This window comes from Melozone crissalis, unplaced genomic scaffold (genome assembly GCF_028551555.1).
Source record: "Melozone crissalis strain CALT ecotype California unplaced genomic scaffold, PUWL_Pcris_2 ptg000023l_1, whole genome shotgun sequence".
NCBI lineage: Eukaryota > Metazoa > Chordata > Aves > Passeriformes > Passerellidae > Melozone > Melozone crissalis.
This window is the reverse complement of record NW_026535801.1, coordinates 30,325,824-30,340,864: the sequence shown is the minus strand read 5'-3', so window position 1 is coordinate 30,340,864 and position 15,041 is coordinate 30,325,824. Positions and strand designations below refer to the sequence as shown.

The 15,041-nt window shown below is 43.6% G+C and overlaps 1 protein-coding gene across 5 annotated transcripts in view; it reads left to right on the top strand.

Annotated features, from left to right (window-relative positions):
• The window catches only part of HSPBAP1 (HSPB1 associated protein 1), a 38,424-nt gene extending 25,138 nt beyond the window's left edge, over nt 1-13,286 (top strand). For 2 of the 5 annotated variants that reach the window (XM_054278241.1, XM_054278240.1), the window contains 4 exons: nt 13-184; nt 7,574-7,657; nt 10,604-10,714; nt 10,927-13,283. In XM_054278241.1, the coding sequence (XP_054134216.1) occupies nt 13-184; nt 7,574-7,657; nt 10,604-10,714; nt 10,927-11,481 (922 nt within the window). In that variant the 3' untranslated portion in view covers nt 11,482-13,283. Of the gene's footprint in view, nt 1-12; nt 185-7,573; nt 7,658-10,599; nt 10,715-10,926 lie in introns of all 5 variants that reach the window. The other 3 variants (XM_054278243.1, XM_054278244.1, XM_054278242.1) reach the window with 3 other exon arrangements.
• Nucleotides 13,287-15,041: the final 1,755 nt, after the last annotated feature.

The following is a 15,041-nucleotide window of genomic DNA, read 5'->3' as shown; positions in this document are numbered from 1 at the left end:
CTCTATTTTCAGGAAGAGATGGCACCTCTTCCCACCTGGTGACACCAGTTTCCTTTATCCTACCAGGATCCCTTATGAGGAATCCAGCATATTCAGCAAAGTCAACATTGCCAACCCGGATCTGAAACGCTTTCCCGAGTTCAGGAACTCAACAGCCCATGTTGTTACACTCAGTCCAGGACAGGTACCACTCACATACAAGCTTCACATTACTTAATATTCTATTTAACTGCCTAATTAAGGGCTAGGAAATCTTAACAAATTGACTGTGGAACTTCCTTCTTCCTCCACTCCACATTCAGACCTTACAGATTTCTCTCAGCACAGAAACTTTCTTCGCTGTTTGCGTCAACTTTTTTGTACAAAAACTGCAGACATTTGGAGAGCTATCAATCAGCTGTCTGATTCATAGATCAGAGTTCAATCACCTGCCTGATTCCATACAACAACCTGTCTTGCAGCCACCTCAAATTTGTCTGCTTCAGAACTTTCTTGAACTCTGACCTGTCTACTACTCATGACAGCAGTATGTTCCATAAAATGCATTTGGTTAATGAGTACACAGAGCTAGCAAAGGAACTCATATTTTATGTAGTGAATAGCCTTCACCTGTTGCTTTAATAAATACTTTAATGATGATACTTCCTTTTAGAGTGCACACCATTCACAGGTTTCATGGTGCTTTACAGGGCTGTGAGGATGTTTTTAATCCTGCTTTACAGAGAAGGTTCAGCTGTAAGTGCCTGGCCTACAGTCACACAGGCAGGCAGCAGCAGTGTGAGAGTAGGGCTCAGGACTCTTGATTCCCAGTCTCCTGCTGTAAATAGTGTCCTTCTTTATTTAATCAGCAAGGTCTGTATTTGGAGTCTGAATTACCCTTTTTCATTTGTTCAGCCGTGCATGTCCTGCTAAGGCACTGCTGTGCATCTCAAACTGTCAGGCCCTTCCAAAGGAATTTTGCAATGGTCATTGCTCAGACAGTGGAGTTGCTGCTGCTGGAACCCTTTTGCCATTCTCCTACCAGATATTGTCACCTCTTTTGACCTGCCAGCTCAACAACTTGTATGAGCATTCCCCTGTCCCCAACTGGCAAACCCAGCTGTCCTCAACAATTTAAAGAATGGATTTTTGCTAATTAAGTTAATTCTGAGGAGGCAGAGTGGGGCAGGATAGTAGCTTCCAACAAAAGGATGATACCCTTCAACTGGAACTGTATGCTCTGCAGTTGGTACAGATGCAAATGGGCAATCTATGATCAGCCTTTACTGTTTGCACTACATCAGCTCATACTCATACTCCTAAAGCAAATCATTAGTTTCACATTCAGCACTTTGTAAGGTTGCAGCAGTCAGTAATTTAAAGCACAAAGAACAAATTTTTACTATTGATAAAAATGCCACATCCATTCAGCACTGCGTTATCCCTGATCCCCAATACTATTTGAATTTATAATCTCCTTTGCAATGATCAAGTGCACTAGTGAACCTTTAATATGATCTTAATTTTAATTAGGCTTAAAGCAATTACAAATTAATCTTGCTAGGAATAAAGATCTTGAGCCAGCTCAGTAATAGAATTTGTCTGCATTGCCATGAACAAGATACTGTTTGGATTTCCTGGGGGGGAAAGTAATGTAGCAGCAATGATGGAGCAGTGAGGTATTGCTTTTGTCCATTTCATCAGTGCTTTTTGTGTGGTGCTTGCCAGCATCTCATCCAGGAGCTTTCAGGGCAGGTGGTTGGGAGCTGCAGCCATTTGATGGAAAGGAATGACCTAGAAGAACTCCTTTTTTAACAAGGGAGAGAATTCCTAAATAATGTCTTGATATGTGTTTAACAGTGGTTTTCACATAGAATTAGCCCAATTACTGGAGAATTTGTAGGCATCTTTATTTTGTGATAAAATGTATTATCTCGACTCATTCCCAGAGGGTATGCAGAACATTTTGGATTATTGTAACAATAAAAGGCTGAAAAAACGAAGACAAAGGTGTTCTTAGGTATTCAGGAGAGCAGCTGCATGTAGAGTGAGTGCAGCTTTGAATATCAAAAACTTAATGTGTCTAATGCCACCTTCTGGTCAATGTTTGCCACCAGCCATTTTTCTGCCTGAAAGCAGAATTCCTTCATGTAACATTGTGCCAGTGCACAGAGTGTACTTCAGTTAGATCCTTTGTGCCCTTCCACTGTATTGTTCAGAGGTGAACCTCTATTATGAATTTTGGTAGCTGATTGAGAATTAAGGTTTTATAAGGTTTCATCCTGTACCTAACCACTGGCTGTCAGCTGCATTTCAACAGACATAACTTCTGGTTTTACATCAGTGATCTGTTCTGAAAAAAATGATGAAAACATTTAGATCTCAAGCTTACTCAAACAGGCAGCTGAGTAGTGGAAGGGCTTGCAGCAGTACATGACTATATCCACTATATCCATGAAGTTACAAGCTCAAGTTGTGTTACAGAAATGTAGGGGGTCCTTATAAATGTTTGGACCTGGTCCCCTCTGTGATTGGTTGCAAAGCTGAGGATTAAGTATGGAGCAGCATTTCCAGTAACACCCTGATTTTTTTTTCTCAAATATACAAATACTCCCTAAAAGACCAGAAATGGGACAAACCACATCTGTTCTTGTATCTTCTACCCATGCTCTGGGAAAAGTGTTAAGAGAGTTAGGGATCTGTCACCCTCAGCTTAAATCCTGTTCAGGACAGGTGTCCTATATGCCATCAGTGGCACCTGGCACTTCAGCAAGGTGGTTCATCCTTCCTGTCTTACATAATTACAGTCCTGCAGGAACATTGATCCCACCTTGTCCTTCAGCACAGGCTGTAGAAGGAGCCTATGCACATAGATGCTTAACTTTTTTGATGATTAAAAATAGGAAAGATGAATACCACCTGAAAAAGCTACAAAAAACTGAGGTGCTGTACAAGGATAAAATCATTGATCATTCTTTCCTCTGCCCCACTTCTCACTGACTTCTGGCTTCCTTCCTGCTCACTAATGTAATTGCTCTTAATCCATCTCCCTGTTAATCCATATCCACATAACCAGACAATGGTAGGGAGACTACGAAGTGATCTGGGTTTATCTGAAGGGATGGAGAGCAAGCAGCTGCCCCTCTGTGCCCCTGTGAGCAATCCCATTCCCCCCTTGCTACCCCAGGCAGGTGCTGTTGAGGCAGAGCTTGCCTGCCCTGGGCCTGGCCCTGTGCCCCAGTGCAGCCTGAGGCCAGAGCAGCTGCAGGGCAGAAGTGCAGGGGAAGGGCTAACTGAGGTAGCCAAGAGGCACATTGGGTCTGAGAAGGGTGCCCTCCCTCTGGCCTTGAAAAATATTGTCATTGGATGGGAAAAAAAACTATTTTAGAAAAAGATGAACATTACTGCTTGCTGGTTCTCGCCATGGCCTCCTGCTCAGAAGCTCCCCTCCCCTGCTTCTGCGAAGTCTAAAAGAAACACACTGATGTGGCCACAAATACAGTTGTCACTCAGTTCCTGTGTTTAGCTGCAGGATTTCCCTTTCTGGGCTTCTGCTGCAGAATCTAACACACCATGGGATCCTGCTCAGCAGCAGAGCTCCCAGCAGTGCAGGCAAACCTCTGACCTCTAATCTAACCCTGAGCAAGAAGAAATCTTCATGAAGTCAGGGAGGGATTTCCCTGTGTGCTGCCTTTAAAGAAAGGGTGTGAGAACATCAGGTTGGGCTTTAAGCGGGGAACAGAAGAACACACAGCCTGGATAGCTAAGAAAAATATAATTGATACCAAAGAAAAGTGTTTTGATAAGTCAAGAAATGCAGTAATTCAAAGGTAGTGTAATGTTCCTGCTCAAAGTATACAAAAGACTTTTTAAAAGGGGTTACAGTAAAAAAACTACTTTTGTTGGAGAAGAATTTAAGTGATTTTACTAAAAGCGAATTCAGAGTTGGCCACACCATTATGCATAGTAGATGGCTGATAATTCTGTTCTGGGAAAGGAATAAAGAGTTTTCACAGGGGAGACTGCAGAGCCTGCCCCAAGTCACCCCATAGAGAAGGTAGACAGCCCAACCCAACCTCAGCCCAACCCAACCTCAGGACACCAGAACTATGATTTCCATCACAGAAGAAGCAGAAGAGTCCAGGAGCTGAATTTATGCTAGGATTGGTGGTAAAAACACTGCTCAACCTGCAACACCTATGGAGAACCCCTCAAAAACGAAAGGTCAAAGATGCAATTCCCTGACTCTGCTTCTCCACCTCTTCCCTGAGCTTCCCTCATTCTCTCACCTAGGTCACTGTGGGCCATTCCTCCTCTTCACTGTGCCTTTCCCCATGACTGTGCCTTTCCCTTGGCTGTGCCCGTGTTTCTGACCCCAGTCACCCTTGGAACTCCGTTTCAGACACCAGGAGGGAGGAGGAGGAGGCAGGGTGAGAAGCACCTTCCAAGCACCAGGACAGCCAGGCTCCAGCTGGGATGAGGCACAGGCTGGGGCAGCAGGGCTCACACAGTCTTCAGATGGTGCTCCCACAGAATTGGCTATGCCTGCACCTACTTCATTTTATGTTTCATTGCCATGGTTGCAAACACTTCTGGGATCTCCTTCGGCCCCCCCGTGGCTCAGTGTCTTTATCTTCCCCTGACACTGGCTTCCTTTTTGTGTGCATTTACCTAAATATCTTTTTCTAATGAGCAGAAATTTCTTGGTATAATATTTCACTTCAGGGTATGCTCTCTTTTTGAAGCAATTCCACCTCTGCCCTACCTTTGCACTGTATCAAGTTAATCATGTCCACTGAGAATTCAAACCTGCTCTGTTCTCTGTGCTGTACAAGTCTTCAGCATTGCTCCACTTGCTCTCCCAACTGTTCCTTTGGTTTCTTTCCTCCCATTACAGCATCTCATTTTATCTTTTCTGGGACTTCTGTCCTACTTTAACTTCATTTGCTATATTTGGCTGTCACTAGCCTAAATATTAAAATTATCTGATTGGTTACTGTTTAGATCAGTATCTTCCCAGCACGAATAAAGTTAGATAAGTTCTGTGGAAAGCAGGCTAGCACAAGATTATCTCTTAGCTTGGAGTAGTTCTGTCTTGCTATTGTCCTTTACATTTTCCATATAAAATGTTTGCTGCATTTGTGTGTGTTGTTTCACTGTGGCTTACTTTTATGTTCCTATAGAAATGTAGCTAAATCTGTGTCCCATATTCATAAACATATGGAAGTGTGCCTTTTTTAATTGTGAAATTGATTTTTAGAGGCAGCCGTGGTGGGTTTTTTTGGTTTATTTTCATTTGATTGTGCTTCTGTTTACTTTTAATTTGAAAACGTAGAAGAATACTAGTTTGTAAATGTAGAAGAACTCTATCTTTCTTTTCTGGGTTGTTGGGGTTTTGGGTTTGTGGTTTTTTTTGTTCTTTTTAGTTCTGCTCTCTTGCCAGCTGTATTTTTTTGTTTTAATTGCCTTTTTCCAGTTCTTCATCTTTATTAAAGTTTTAGTCCTTTTGCTTTTTGATAATTTCAATTTTCTTGTTGCTATAAATCCTAATTTTAACAAGCATAAGCTTTTTCAACAATGAAGGAGGGAGAGCAAGTGTCTTTATGGACCCTCTTGCCTACTTGAGTCACAGCTCTGTAGCTCTCCTAGAAACTGCATCAGCGAACAGTGCCAGGGGCAGAGACACAGCTTTGCAGTTACTGCCCTTAGCCTGCTGGCAAGGGAAACCTGATTAGTCTCTAAAGGACCAAGTTCCTCCTCTTTGGTTTGAAAACCCAGGACAAGTTGTGGGGATTGTATTTTCCTTCTGGCTGTACCTGCTCTCTCCAAAGCAATTCTGTCTCCATTTTGCATGTGAGTCATGTGGAGCCAGCACGTTCCATGTCTAATTTCCTTCTTGGTTTTCCAGGCAGCATTTCTTACTGAAACATTTATACATTTCCCTTGATCTGTCTCTTGCTCATGTTCTCTTGCCACATGGTCCCTGTGCAGCACCTCCCCAGTGTCTGCTGCCCTCCTCCACGTGCTGGAGCTCGTTGTTCTGCACAGGGCTCACAGGAAGGATCCCACTGGTGCAAACAGCCGCTCACAGGAGCTTTCTTCTGCTGTAACACAAAGTTTGCCAGGGCTCACCATTACACCCAGTCACTTGAAGGGCACCCAGAGTCTTTAGCAGAGTTCAGTGTAAGATCCCCTACAAAGCAGATGAGCATTTGGGAAGGGGGTTTGTATGATTTTGCAGTCAGTGAAACTGGAAAACACTTCCTTACAGATAAACCCATTGCTGCTAATGCAACGGCGCTGTTCATTTTAAGTGGATGTTTCCTTGATAAAAACAAAACTCTGAAACTTGTTCAGCAGAGAAAACATGTTTTGGCTGCAGTCTGTAGGGTTTCATACACTTATATGTCAGGACTAATTAGTGATATTTTAAAAATAATGACCCTCCACTGACTGACTTCCTTTTCTGTTCTGCGTGCTGTACTGGATTAAAGAATAATTTCCAAATGATTTTGACCTTTGGAGAGCCAGGGCTTCTTTTTGTTTGACGTAAATTTAAGTCTGTGAGAACATTTTGTCATCTGGCCCAAAAAATAAGTGTTCCAAGTGTCCTGTAAGTGTTTGCAGGACTGGTGCCATTGTTTGCCCCACAGACATTTTCCCATTAGCCATGTTTTGATGTAATGAAGCACAGGGCTATCTTGGTAGCAGAACATCCTTCTAAGTAATTTGTGTCTACCAAGAGAAAGAACTGTCTGCAATTCAGATACAGATCATTGCTTCACTTTCCCCATTGTGAAGTATATATTTTTATCTGTCTCTGACCATTTTTATAACTTGTCAAGAAATATCTTTTATGCTTTCCTTGATAGCTCCATGTTACTCTAATGTTCAGTAATCTGCAAAGCTTGTCCTCTATCATCAAAACAACATCAGTGTCTTGTACCATAAAAACCATGGGTTGGAATCAATTTTCTGTCACAGCTATCATCCTGATATTGTTGTAAAGCTCTGATCTAAACTAGATTGTCCCAGAAATCATGACATTTTCTTTTAAAAGCCTGTCTACTAAAAGTGAAACATTTAATACTGGTGATTATTTACCAGAATTAAAGCTGCATTTTGTCACCTAGTCACCTTGATGAGTCACCTAGGGATGCCTGCTTTTTGGGAAAACCAGCTGGCAGTCCTACAGGAACTGGGAAATTTGCTCAGTTGGAGAGTCTACAAAAGAATTCCTGCTTGACTGAGACTCTCTCTGAAGTCCTGATGTACTGCTGCACCAGCTGCACCCCCTCCGTTCTGCTGTATTTTGCTTTCCCACAGCATTTAAAGGTTATAATTCTGCTTGGGACTATATGGGAAGGAGTTTGGATGAAAGGTAGTTCTGGATCATGTCCATGTCTTACATGATAGTATTGATAGCTTGGGCATTTAAGTCTTGAGAAAAGGCTCTTTAAAAGAGAGAAATAAATATCACCTCTCACCTGTGTCCTTGCCTCAGTTCTGTCTCTACACCCCACATCACCTAAATTAAAAAACTGTCTTTCTTCAGGCTTCTGCTTGTTCCCTAATGCAATGTCTGCACTTCCAGGTCCTGTTTGTCCCAAGGCACTGGTGGCACTATGTGGAATCCATTGATCCTGTCACTGTCAGCATCAACTCTTGGATTGAACTGGTATTTTCCTTTTAATGTCCTGGGGGTGTAGCACAAGGGATTTCTGTCCCTTGCCTGCCAGGTTCAGTCCTACTGGGTGTGTTGTGTTCAGAGGCTGGGGAGGGAAGAGCCCTTATGGATACATTTTTTCTGGAAGAACCTTTCAAGGTTCCAGATCTGAAGCCCCAGTTCAGCAGAAATCCCCTTTCAAAGTTTACTTCAATCAGGTAAACAATTAAACACAAGCTAAATTTTCATGCCTAATTTCTTAAGGGCCAGCCAGCTTTGTGCTGAATAGAGAACAAAAAACCAGGAACTTCACCTCAAGGACAAGCTTATGTGCAAAGCTAAATTAGAATTTAAATCAGATTAGTGTGAACAGGAAGGGAGGAGAAGAAGATTTTTGAATTTTCATTCCTCTGTGATAGTTTTGCTTTGGCTGAAGTTGGATTTCCTCATGTATTTAATTAATTTTCTTCTCCCTGGGCTTTGATTTTCCTTGCTCATGTTAACCAGTATGTATGGGATGGTTCCAGGGATATTATAAAATCATAGAATAGTTTGGGTTGGAAGGGACCTTTAAAGGTTGTCTAGCCCAATCACTCTACAAGGAGCAGGGACACATTCCACTAGATCATCTCAATACTCCAGAAGGTTTTCTGATTGACATTACTTTATTATTAATCCTAGGTTAATATTAAAAAAAAAAACCTTTTGAAATGGCCTCACTGAAATGGCCTCACTGCCTTTTTTTTCCTACTTCTAAAACCTATATTAGACTGGAAATCTGCAGGGGAAAGAACACATGCTTTCAGCTGCTGTTCCAAGACCAGAGGATGCATTTCTCATACCAACATCAAACCAAGCAGAGCACAGGAACTCACTTGAGTATTTTCCTCATGGAGAAATTTTTGAGGTGAAACCTGTGTATTTAGCAAGGACAGCAGGCCCACAGCCCAGACCAGGCTCTCACACAGCCCTAAATGCAGTCAGGCTGTTTGCAGTGCCAGAGAAGGCACCAATTATATTGTAGAGCAGCCACTTAAGCCTGCCTTGAATTTGAGCCTTTGAGGTAATTCAGAGGAGTTGGCTGTGTGCCCTGGGCTTGGGAAGGCCCTGATGTCAGCACACACTTGTGCCCTAAGCTGGGCCTCACAAGTTGTCCCGCTCTGGAGGAGCAGGCTGTGGTGGGATCAGCTTGGCTGGTAGCTCCCAGGTGCTGGGGTGGGGCCTGAGCATTTCTAGCTGTTCTTATGTGTTGCAAGGAAAAAAAAAAAACGTGGAGCTAAACTCTACATCTTGTTCTGTCATAAAGATCTTGCAGAAGTCACCAAGATCCTGTTTGGTGCCAGGAGGAGTCAGTGGCTGTGTGGTGTCATAAGCAGAGGAGTCTTTGCTGGATCTTGCTAATAAATGACACACACCCTCCCCAGATATCAGTATCTGCCATGAGCAAATGTGGCTATTGCAGCCCAGGTGAAAGGTCCTTGCAGAAATCACCCCTGCAGCTGATGATGCAGCATTGTTTGTGAGGTGTTGGGCACTCCATCTATAAAATAAATTCTGACATGGATTCTAAAAGACAATTCTGAGAACATTTGCATTACCAAACCAAGCAGTTCTTGCTCGCAGCTGTTACCAGCTGCTTTCATATTGACAGATGTGAATCACACCAACAATTACAGTCCCAGTGAAACCATTAATTATATTGGCAAGAGTCTAGAGTAGAAATTTAATTTGTTTTCAGCTGGATGTGAGCTACCCAAAAGTATTCCTTGCTTTCTAACATACTGTCATGCAATCAGTACAGCCCTGTTGTTCTGCAGGCCAGGATGAATACCAAGAATGCAACACCTTAAATAGTTTCCACATGTCAATACCAAACTCTGTACTTTGGTGGTTTTTTATACAAGGCCATTAAAAAGCCTAGCATCCAAACCCACAAAATGCCAAGAGCACTTCCCCTTGCTTTTATCCCAAATTCTGCTTAGGGTTCCAGGAAAAATTGCTGCTTTCAGCCCTCATACTAGCTAGATGTGTGGTTTGCTTGACAGGTTCCCTGGAGCTACAGTTAGACTGGTCAGGGCTGTGGGTTGACCATGTTGGATCTTCCCTCCAAAACTAATACATCTAAGCATCTCAATTAAATCAAATTTATGCATCCACTTCTAGGTACTTGTCATTGAGATAACAAAACCACCATCCTGTTTGAACAGTCTACCATTCCTTCCACATACAAGAAACTCAAATGGGAAAGAAAGCCAAAATCCTATAAAGTTTTTTTCTGCTATCCTAACCTAGCAAGCATCCAGATGTCCAAGGGGGATCATGAAGGAAGGCCTGAAACAAAGAGCCTATATTAAGTTAGTAAGTCAATTTTCAGTTTTGCAGGAGAGTTTTCAGAGCAAACATGCTTTTCCTTCTGGTGATGTTCAAACGTGCAGCAGTTTGTCAGCTGCTGTTACATGATAAAATATTTCCTAAATTTCCTTAAGATTCACTTTTGTGCTTGTGTAGTCCTTAGATAGCTGCTGCCTTGCTATAACATCTTGTGTGTTTTAATTGATTAAATTAGACATAATATGTAGATATAAAAATGTGCTATGTACTTCTATGGCTCTTCTAGTCCTAAAGAGCTGTTTAAATGCACACATTAATTAAATGCTAATATTGCATTATAATTTCAAGCACCAGATTCAATTAACAAAACACTAATAAGGGAAAAGATTATATACACATACTATTTTTTGCAAATCCTTATTCAGATGAGCAGTCACACCAAAGCCTGTGCTGTCACCTGTTTGGGGGCTTTGCACAGGAAGAGAGTCTGAAACCTTCCACTGACTTCACATGCATGAGTGTGGCTTTCAAATTAAGGCCATCTATGTTTTTCCTAAGATCTTTCAGCTTTCTGCAGAGAGCCATGAGCTAATCTATCCCCTAAAACCTTCTGTTCTCTTGAGGCAGGATGCAGATCATGAAGCCCATGTAGAGGAGGCAATAACTCGAATGCTGGTATGTGCCATAAAATCAGCAGAAAATCCCAGTGATGGAGATCTCTGGCTAAATCCCACAGAGGTAAGCCCTCTACTGCTCTCATTATAGCAGCAATAACAAAGAATTACTGACATTTTGCTTAGCTCCCCCTGAGTCTTTATGCTGCTTTGAGAAAGGGAGTTTGAAGTTCCATCCCCCTTCATGTAGCAAAAGTAATTCATGGAAGATAATCACGCAAGGCTGAATTGAAACATGTCTCCTTTTAACTGAGTGTATTCTGGGTGTTTTCTTAGGTTGAGGCAACCTCCCATGAAATCAATCTTCAGTACCTGAATAAAGCAGTGTCTGCATACCTCAAGTGTCAGGAGACAAGTGTGTCAGGACAGGCACGTTCGAGCAGCAGTGGTGCAAAGCAGAGGACAAACACCTCATGCAAGAGGAAGAGAAGGGAAGCTGGCTGTGAACCAGAGAGCTGCACATTACTAACCCAGGAAAGTGACTTTCCTGCACCCAAAGCAGAAGAGCTGCAGAAAATACCTTTTGGGCCTCATCTTATTCAGGTTTTACCACAGTCTCACAAAACCAGCGTGGTGGGTGCAGTTGCAGTTGAAAGTGATGGTAGAGATCTTCTCCATGAAAATGAAGAACATTTTGAAAAATTACAGGGCAAGAGGAAGAGATTGCAAATGAGTAATGACTGTGAGGCAGCTGCACATCAAATGGATTCAGACTGCAGTCCATGCACCTCACAAACAGCTCTTTCTACCAATGACTTGTTAGACTGTCTGGTTAATCCTCGTGTCATCAGTTTAGTGGCTCAGCTGCTGTTGGAGAGAATGAGAGTGTGATGCTGGAGTGCTTTAGCATTGCTGAAACAGAAATCAAACAGCAGCCTTGTTCTGCAGGTTTAAGATCTGTAATAATTGAATGTTCCATTTCAAGTAATTTTTAGGTACAGATAGACACAGTTAATGGTTAAGTGCAGGTTGAAGTTGAGCTGAAAGAAGAATAGCTGGTTAGTGATGGCTGTGAAGAAAAAGGGGTGTTTAGTCACGGAGCTGCTCAATGTTATGAACAAGAGAGAGCACACACAGTCACACTCCCACCGTGCTGTGCAGGTGGGATCTCCACAGTGCTCTACAGCTCCGAGCTGGAAAACAAATATGGCTTGATGATGGATAGCAGAGGGAGAGCTGGGACATGGTCACTGCAAAGGGGAACCAAAGGTGGGAGCAGATAGACTGACTGTAGACTGCAGTCCTGGACCACATTTAAAGTAATAATAAGCAATAAGCAATCAGTTGATTACATTAAAAATAATAAATTCAGGTAAACCTAAACCTCAGCCAAGAGAGAATGCACTCACTAATGCATCTGCTTCCTCCCTTCCACTAAATAACTTCAGTTTTGTCACAGAGCTCTAGGTTGGAGTGAGACAAAAGCCCTTAGCAAGAAAGTAGCCTTTAGCTACTTGAAGGTGGGAGAGTAAGGGCATTGGGAAGTTCCTGCTATTATTTATTTAAAGACAGGTGTGCACAGTCCCCTAAGAAACAAAGCAAAACAGCTATGACTTTTTACCTCTGTCCTTCTCCTTACCATAACAATCAAAATGTATTAATTTTTTCTTTTGGTTGTAAATGGTTGCTGTACAAGATCATCCTTTCTTCAAAGGATAGTAATCCTTGGATTTGGTTTTAAAAGCTGGGTTGTTCTTTGATTGAAATTTAAGGAACATTAAATAGAGGCAAGAGGTTTGTTAACTCTGAATCTATGCATGGAGGCTTGAACAAAACCTGGGAAGAAAGCTGCTGGCACCTTCCAGGATGCTCTCACCTCCTCTGATTTCTGTTTGTGGTGGCACCAGAGGCATTTTCCCTAACTGCAGTTTCCAGAGACAGCTTCAGGGACAGCTCCTGTGAAACCTTTGCTTTTAAAATGTCTCTTTGCTTGTGTCTGCTAGAGACCAAGAAGCCAGTTTCTATCATCAGCCTGTTCCCATAGCCCTAACCTTTCACCACCAGCCCTCCAGCTGGTATTTCCTTTGCTTGATGTGTGCTCCCTGCTAAATAGATGAAGCTAGTGCTGTTTTCACAAAGATCACCTTCTACTAATTTATAGTTGAAAAATCCTGATTGCAAAGGTGCTTTCTCTCTGCTTTTATTCAGATTGCATTGTTGGCATGGCCCTGATGAATTATGGTAAGGGCTTTACATATGCACCAGTAGATCAGAAATTCAGGGAACCTTGCCATTTCAAAAATCTCCCCAAAAACCTAATACACTTGGAAGAGGATTAAGTTGAAAAGGCTCAAAGGTTCATGTTTAACAAGCACAGAAACCTTACCCTGATGGAAACAGAGCTGTGTGTGTAGTTTGCTGGAGACCCAGGCTTTGAAGCAGGGCTGTGAGTTAGCAGCAGAGGCCACACGAGCTCCATCTCTGACCCACAAATGGGCAGTTTCCAGTCCTGCTCTGCCCTGGTAATTGGGCTCAGACCCTGGTAACACCTCAGCAATGGGAGAAAATCCACTGTTCTTGTTCCATGTTTCTACACCAAAGGGTCTCAGCAGGGTTGCACCCCTACAACCAGACCAGAATTTAATAAACAATCCTGTTGATGCAGTTCCTGTTTGTGTGGTGGCACTGCTGTGACAAAGGGATTCGGTCAGGAATCACTTAGGAAACATCTTGGTCACCTCTGCTGCCTTTAGTGATTCACCAGGCTCATAGGGAGCAGTCTGTGGAACAGGGCAGACCCATTTTGAGGCACAGGCACATCTCAGCACAGCTGGGTTTAGCAAGAGCCTGCTCATGTCCTACTGCTGGGCTTGCCTTTCCCAGGCTGACCAGAGAGGCTGGGACCAGCTAGAGAGCTCTGCTGCTGGGAGCAGTTGTACTGGGAAGGAAGGGTTACAAATGCCTCATTTTAATTCACTGAGCAAAAATAGTCTTGCAATAAAAAAGCTTTTATGTCTAGAACAGATAGAGGTGGGGGAGGAGAAGCACAGGCAGTAAAGTGGAGGAGGATGGCAGCATCATCTTCCAGTCCCCACAGTGTGAACTTGCTTAGCTTAAGCTTGCCTCCCAACACACAGATCATCTTAACACACCCCACGAAATCCACACTGAACATTTCATCCCTCTGTATTCCAAATGACTGTCCTTGGAAAAGCTCACTGAACATGTCAGGGGTCTCTGTAGGACTTGCCCTGATCACATGTCTGTGCCAGAGGAGCCATCTCAGGCTCAATGTAGGAGCAGCAGCATTCTCCCAAGGCTGAGCTGTGTTCAGTCACATCCCTCACCACTCCAATCACACCCTCTCTGTCTGGGGACAGTCACAGTTTATGCCTGTCCAGGTGCAGGCCATGATTTAAGGGCCAGGCTGTGGCCAGAAGCCATTAAGCCAAGGGGACAGGGAGAAGAGCGAGTGAGGCTGTTTAGGATGCAAGGCAAAAGCACCAGAAGGACTTTGTGTCTCAGAGGTGCAATATAAAATCTCAGCCATACACTCTGCACACGGGGGCAGAGAGAGAAATGACCACAAATTCAGCAAGTCACGTATGGCAAATGGCTTGTGCACCAGCAAGAGAAATTTATGGCTCTGACCCGATCCGCAGCGCGCCGAGCGCCACCATTCCTGACGCCGCTTCTAAATTCATGGCTGCTGCGTGCAGAGGCTCAGACAAGTTTCTACATATTCATAGCGTTAAAAATAAATGATTCCTGATCTCTCTGGTGACAGCCTGTCTCCAAGAAGAGCAGGAACCCAGTGCTAGCCCTCTGCAACTGCTGATAGAAACTTTCTCCCCCAAGAAGGAGCATTTCCCACTCACTGTGAGCAGTGGGCACGGCAGCAGTTGAGATCATAGCCCAGAGCCATCGCTGGGGTGGTCACAGTGGTGACATCATGTCATCTCTGCTGTAGCTGAGTGACAGTAAGAGATGGATGCTGCAGGGTCTAGTTCTGAAGTTAAAGCTTTGCTCCAGCCCAGAGCCAGTCCCAGCAGTGGGATGGACCAGCACATTCACCTTCCCACACACATCCAGGCTGCTCTTGGCTGGTGGAGACGCTGTGTGTTCCCTGCCCCAGTCCCAGGTTTGCAGAGTGCCTCATGGGCCAGCCTGGGTTCTCTCTCCTGGACTCACTGGCATTGCTACTCACTGGCCCTGAGCACCACCCTCATTGAAAGGAATCTGCAGAAACCACACCCAGGTCTGACAGCCTCAGCTCTCAAGTGAGCAGGAAGGGAAAACCCCAAATAACAACCTCTTCCAGAGTTTCAGTCTTCTCTGGAAAACCTCCTCACTAAATTTCTGTAGGTACCACTGGGTTTCACAGTGCTACTGCCCCCATTTGCCTCTCCCAGAACTTCTGCTGTGGCTCAGTTTTCTTGATGCCACAGAGC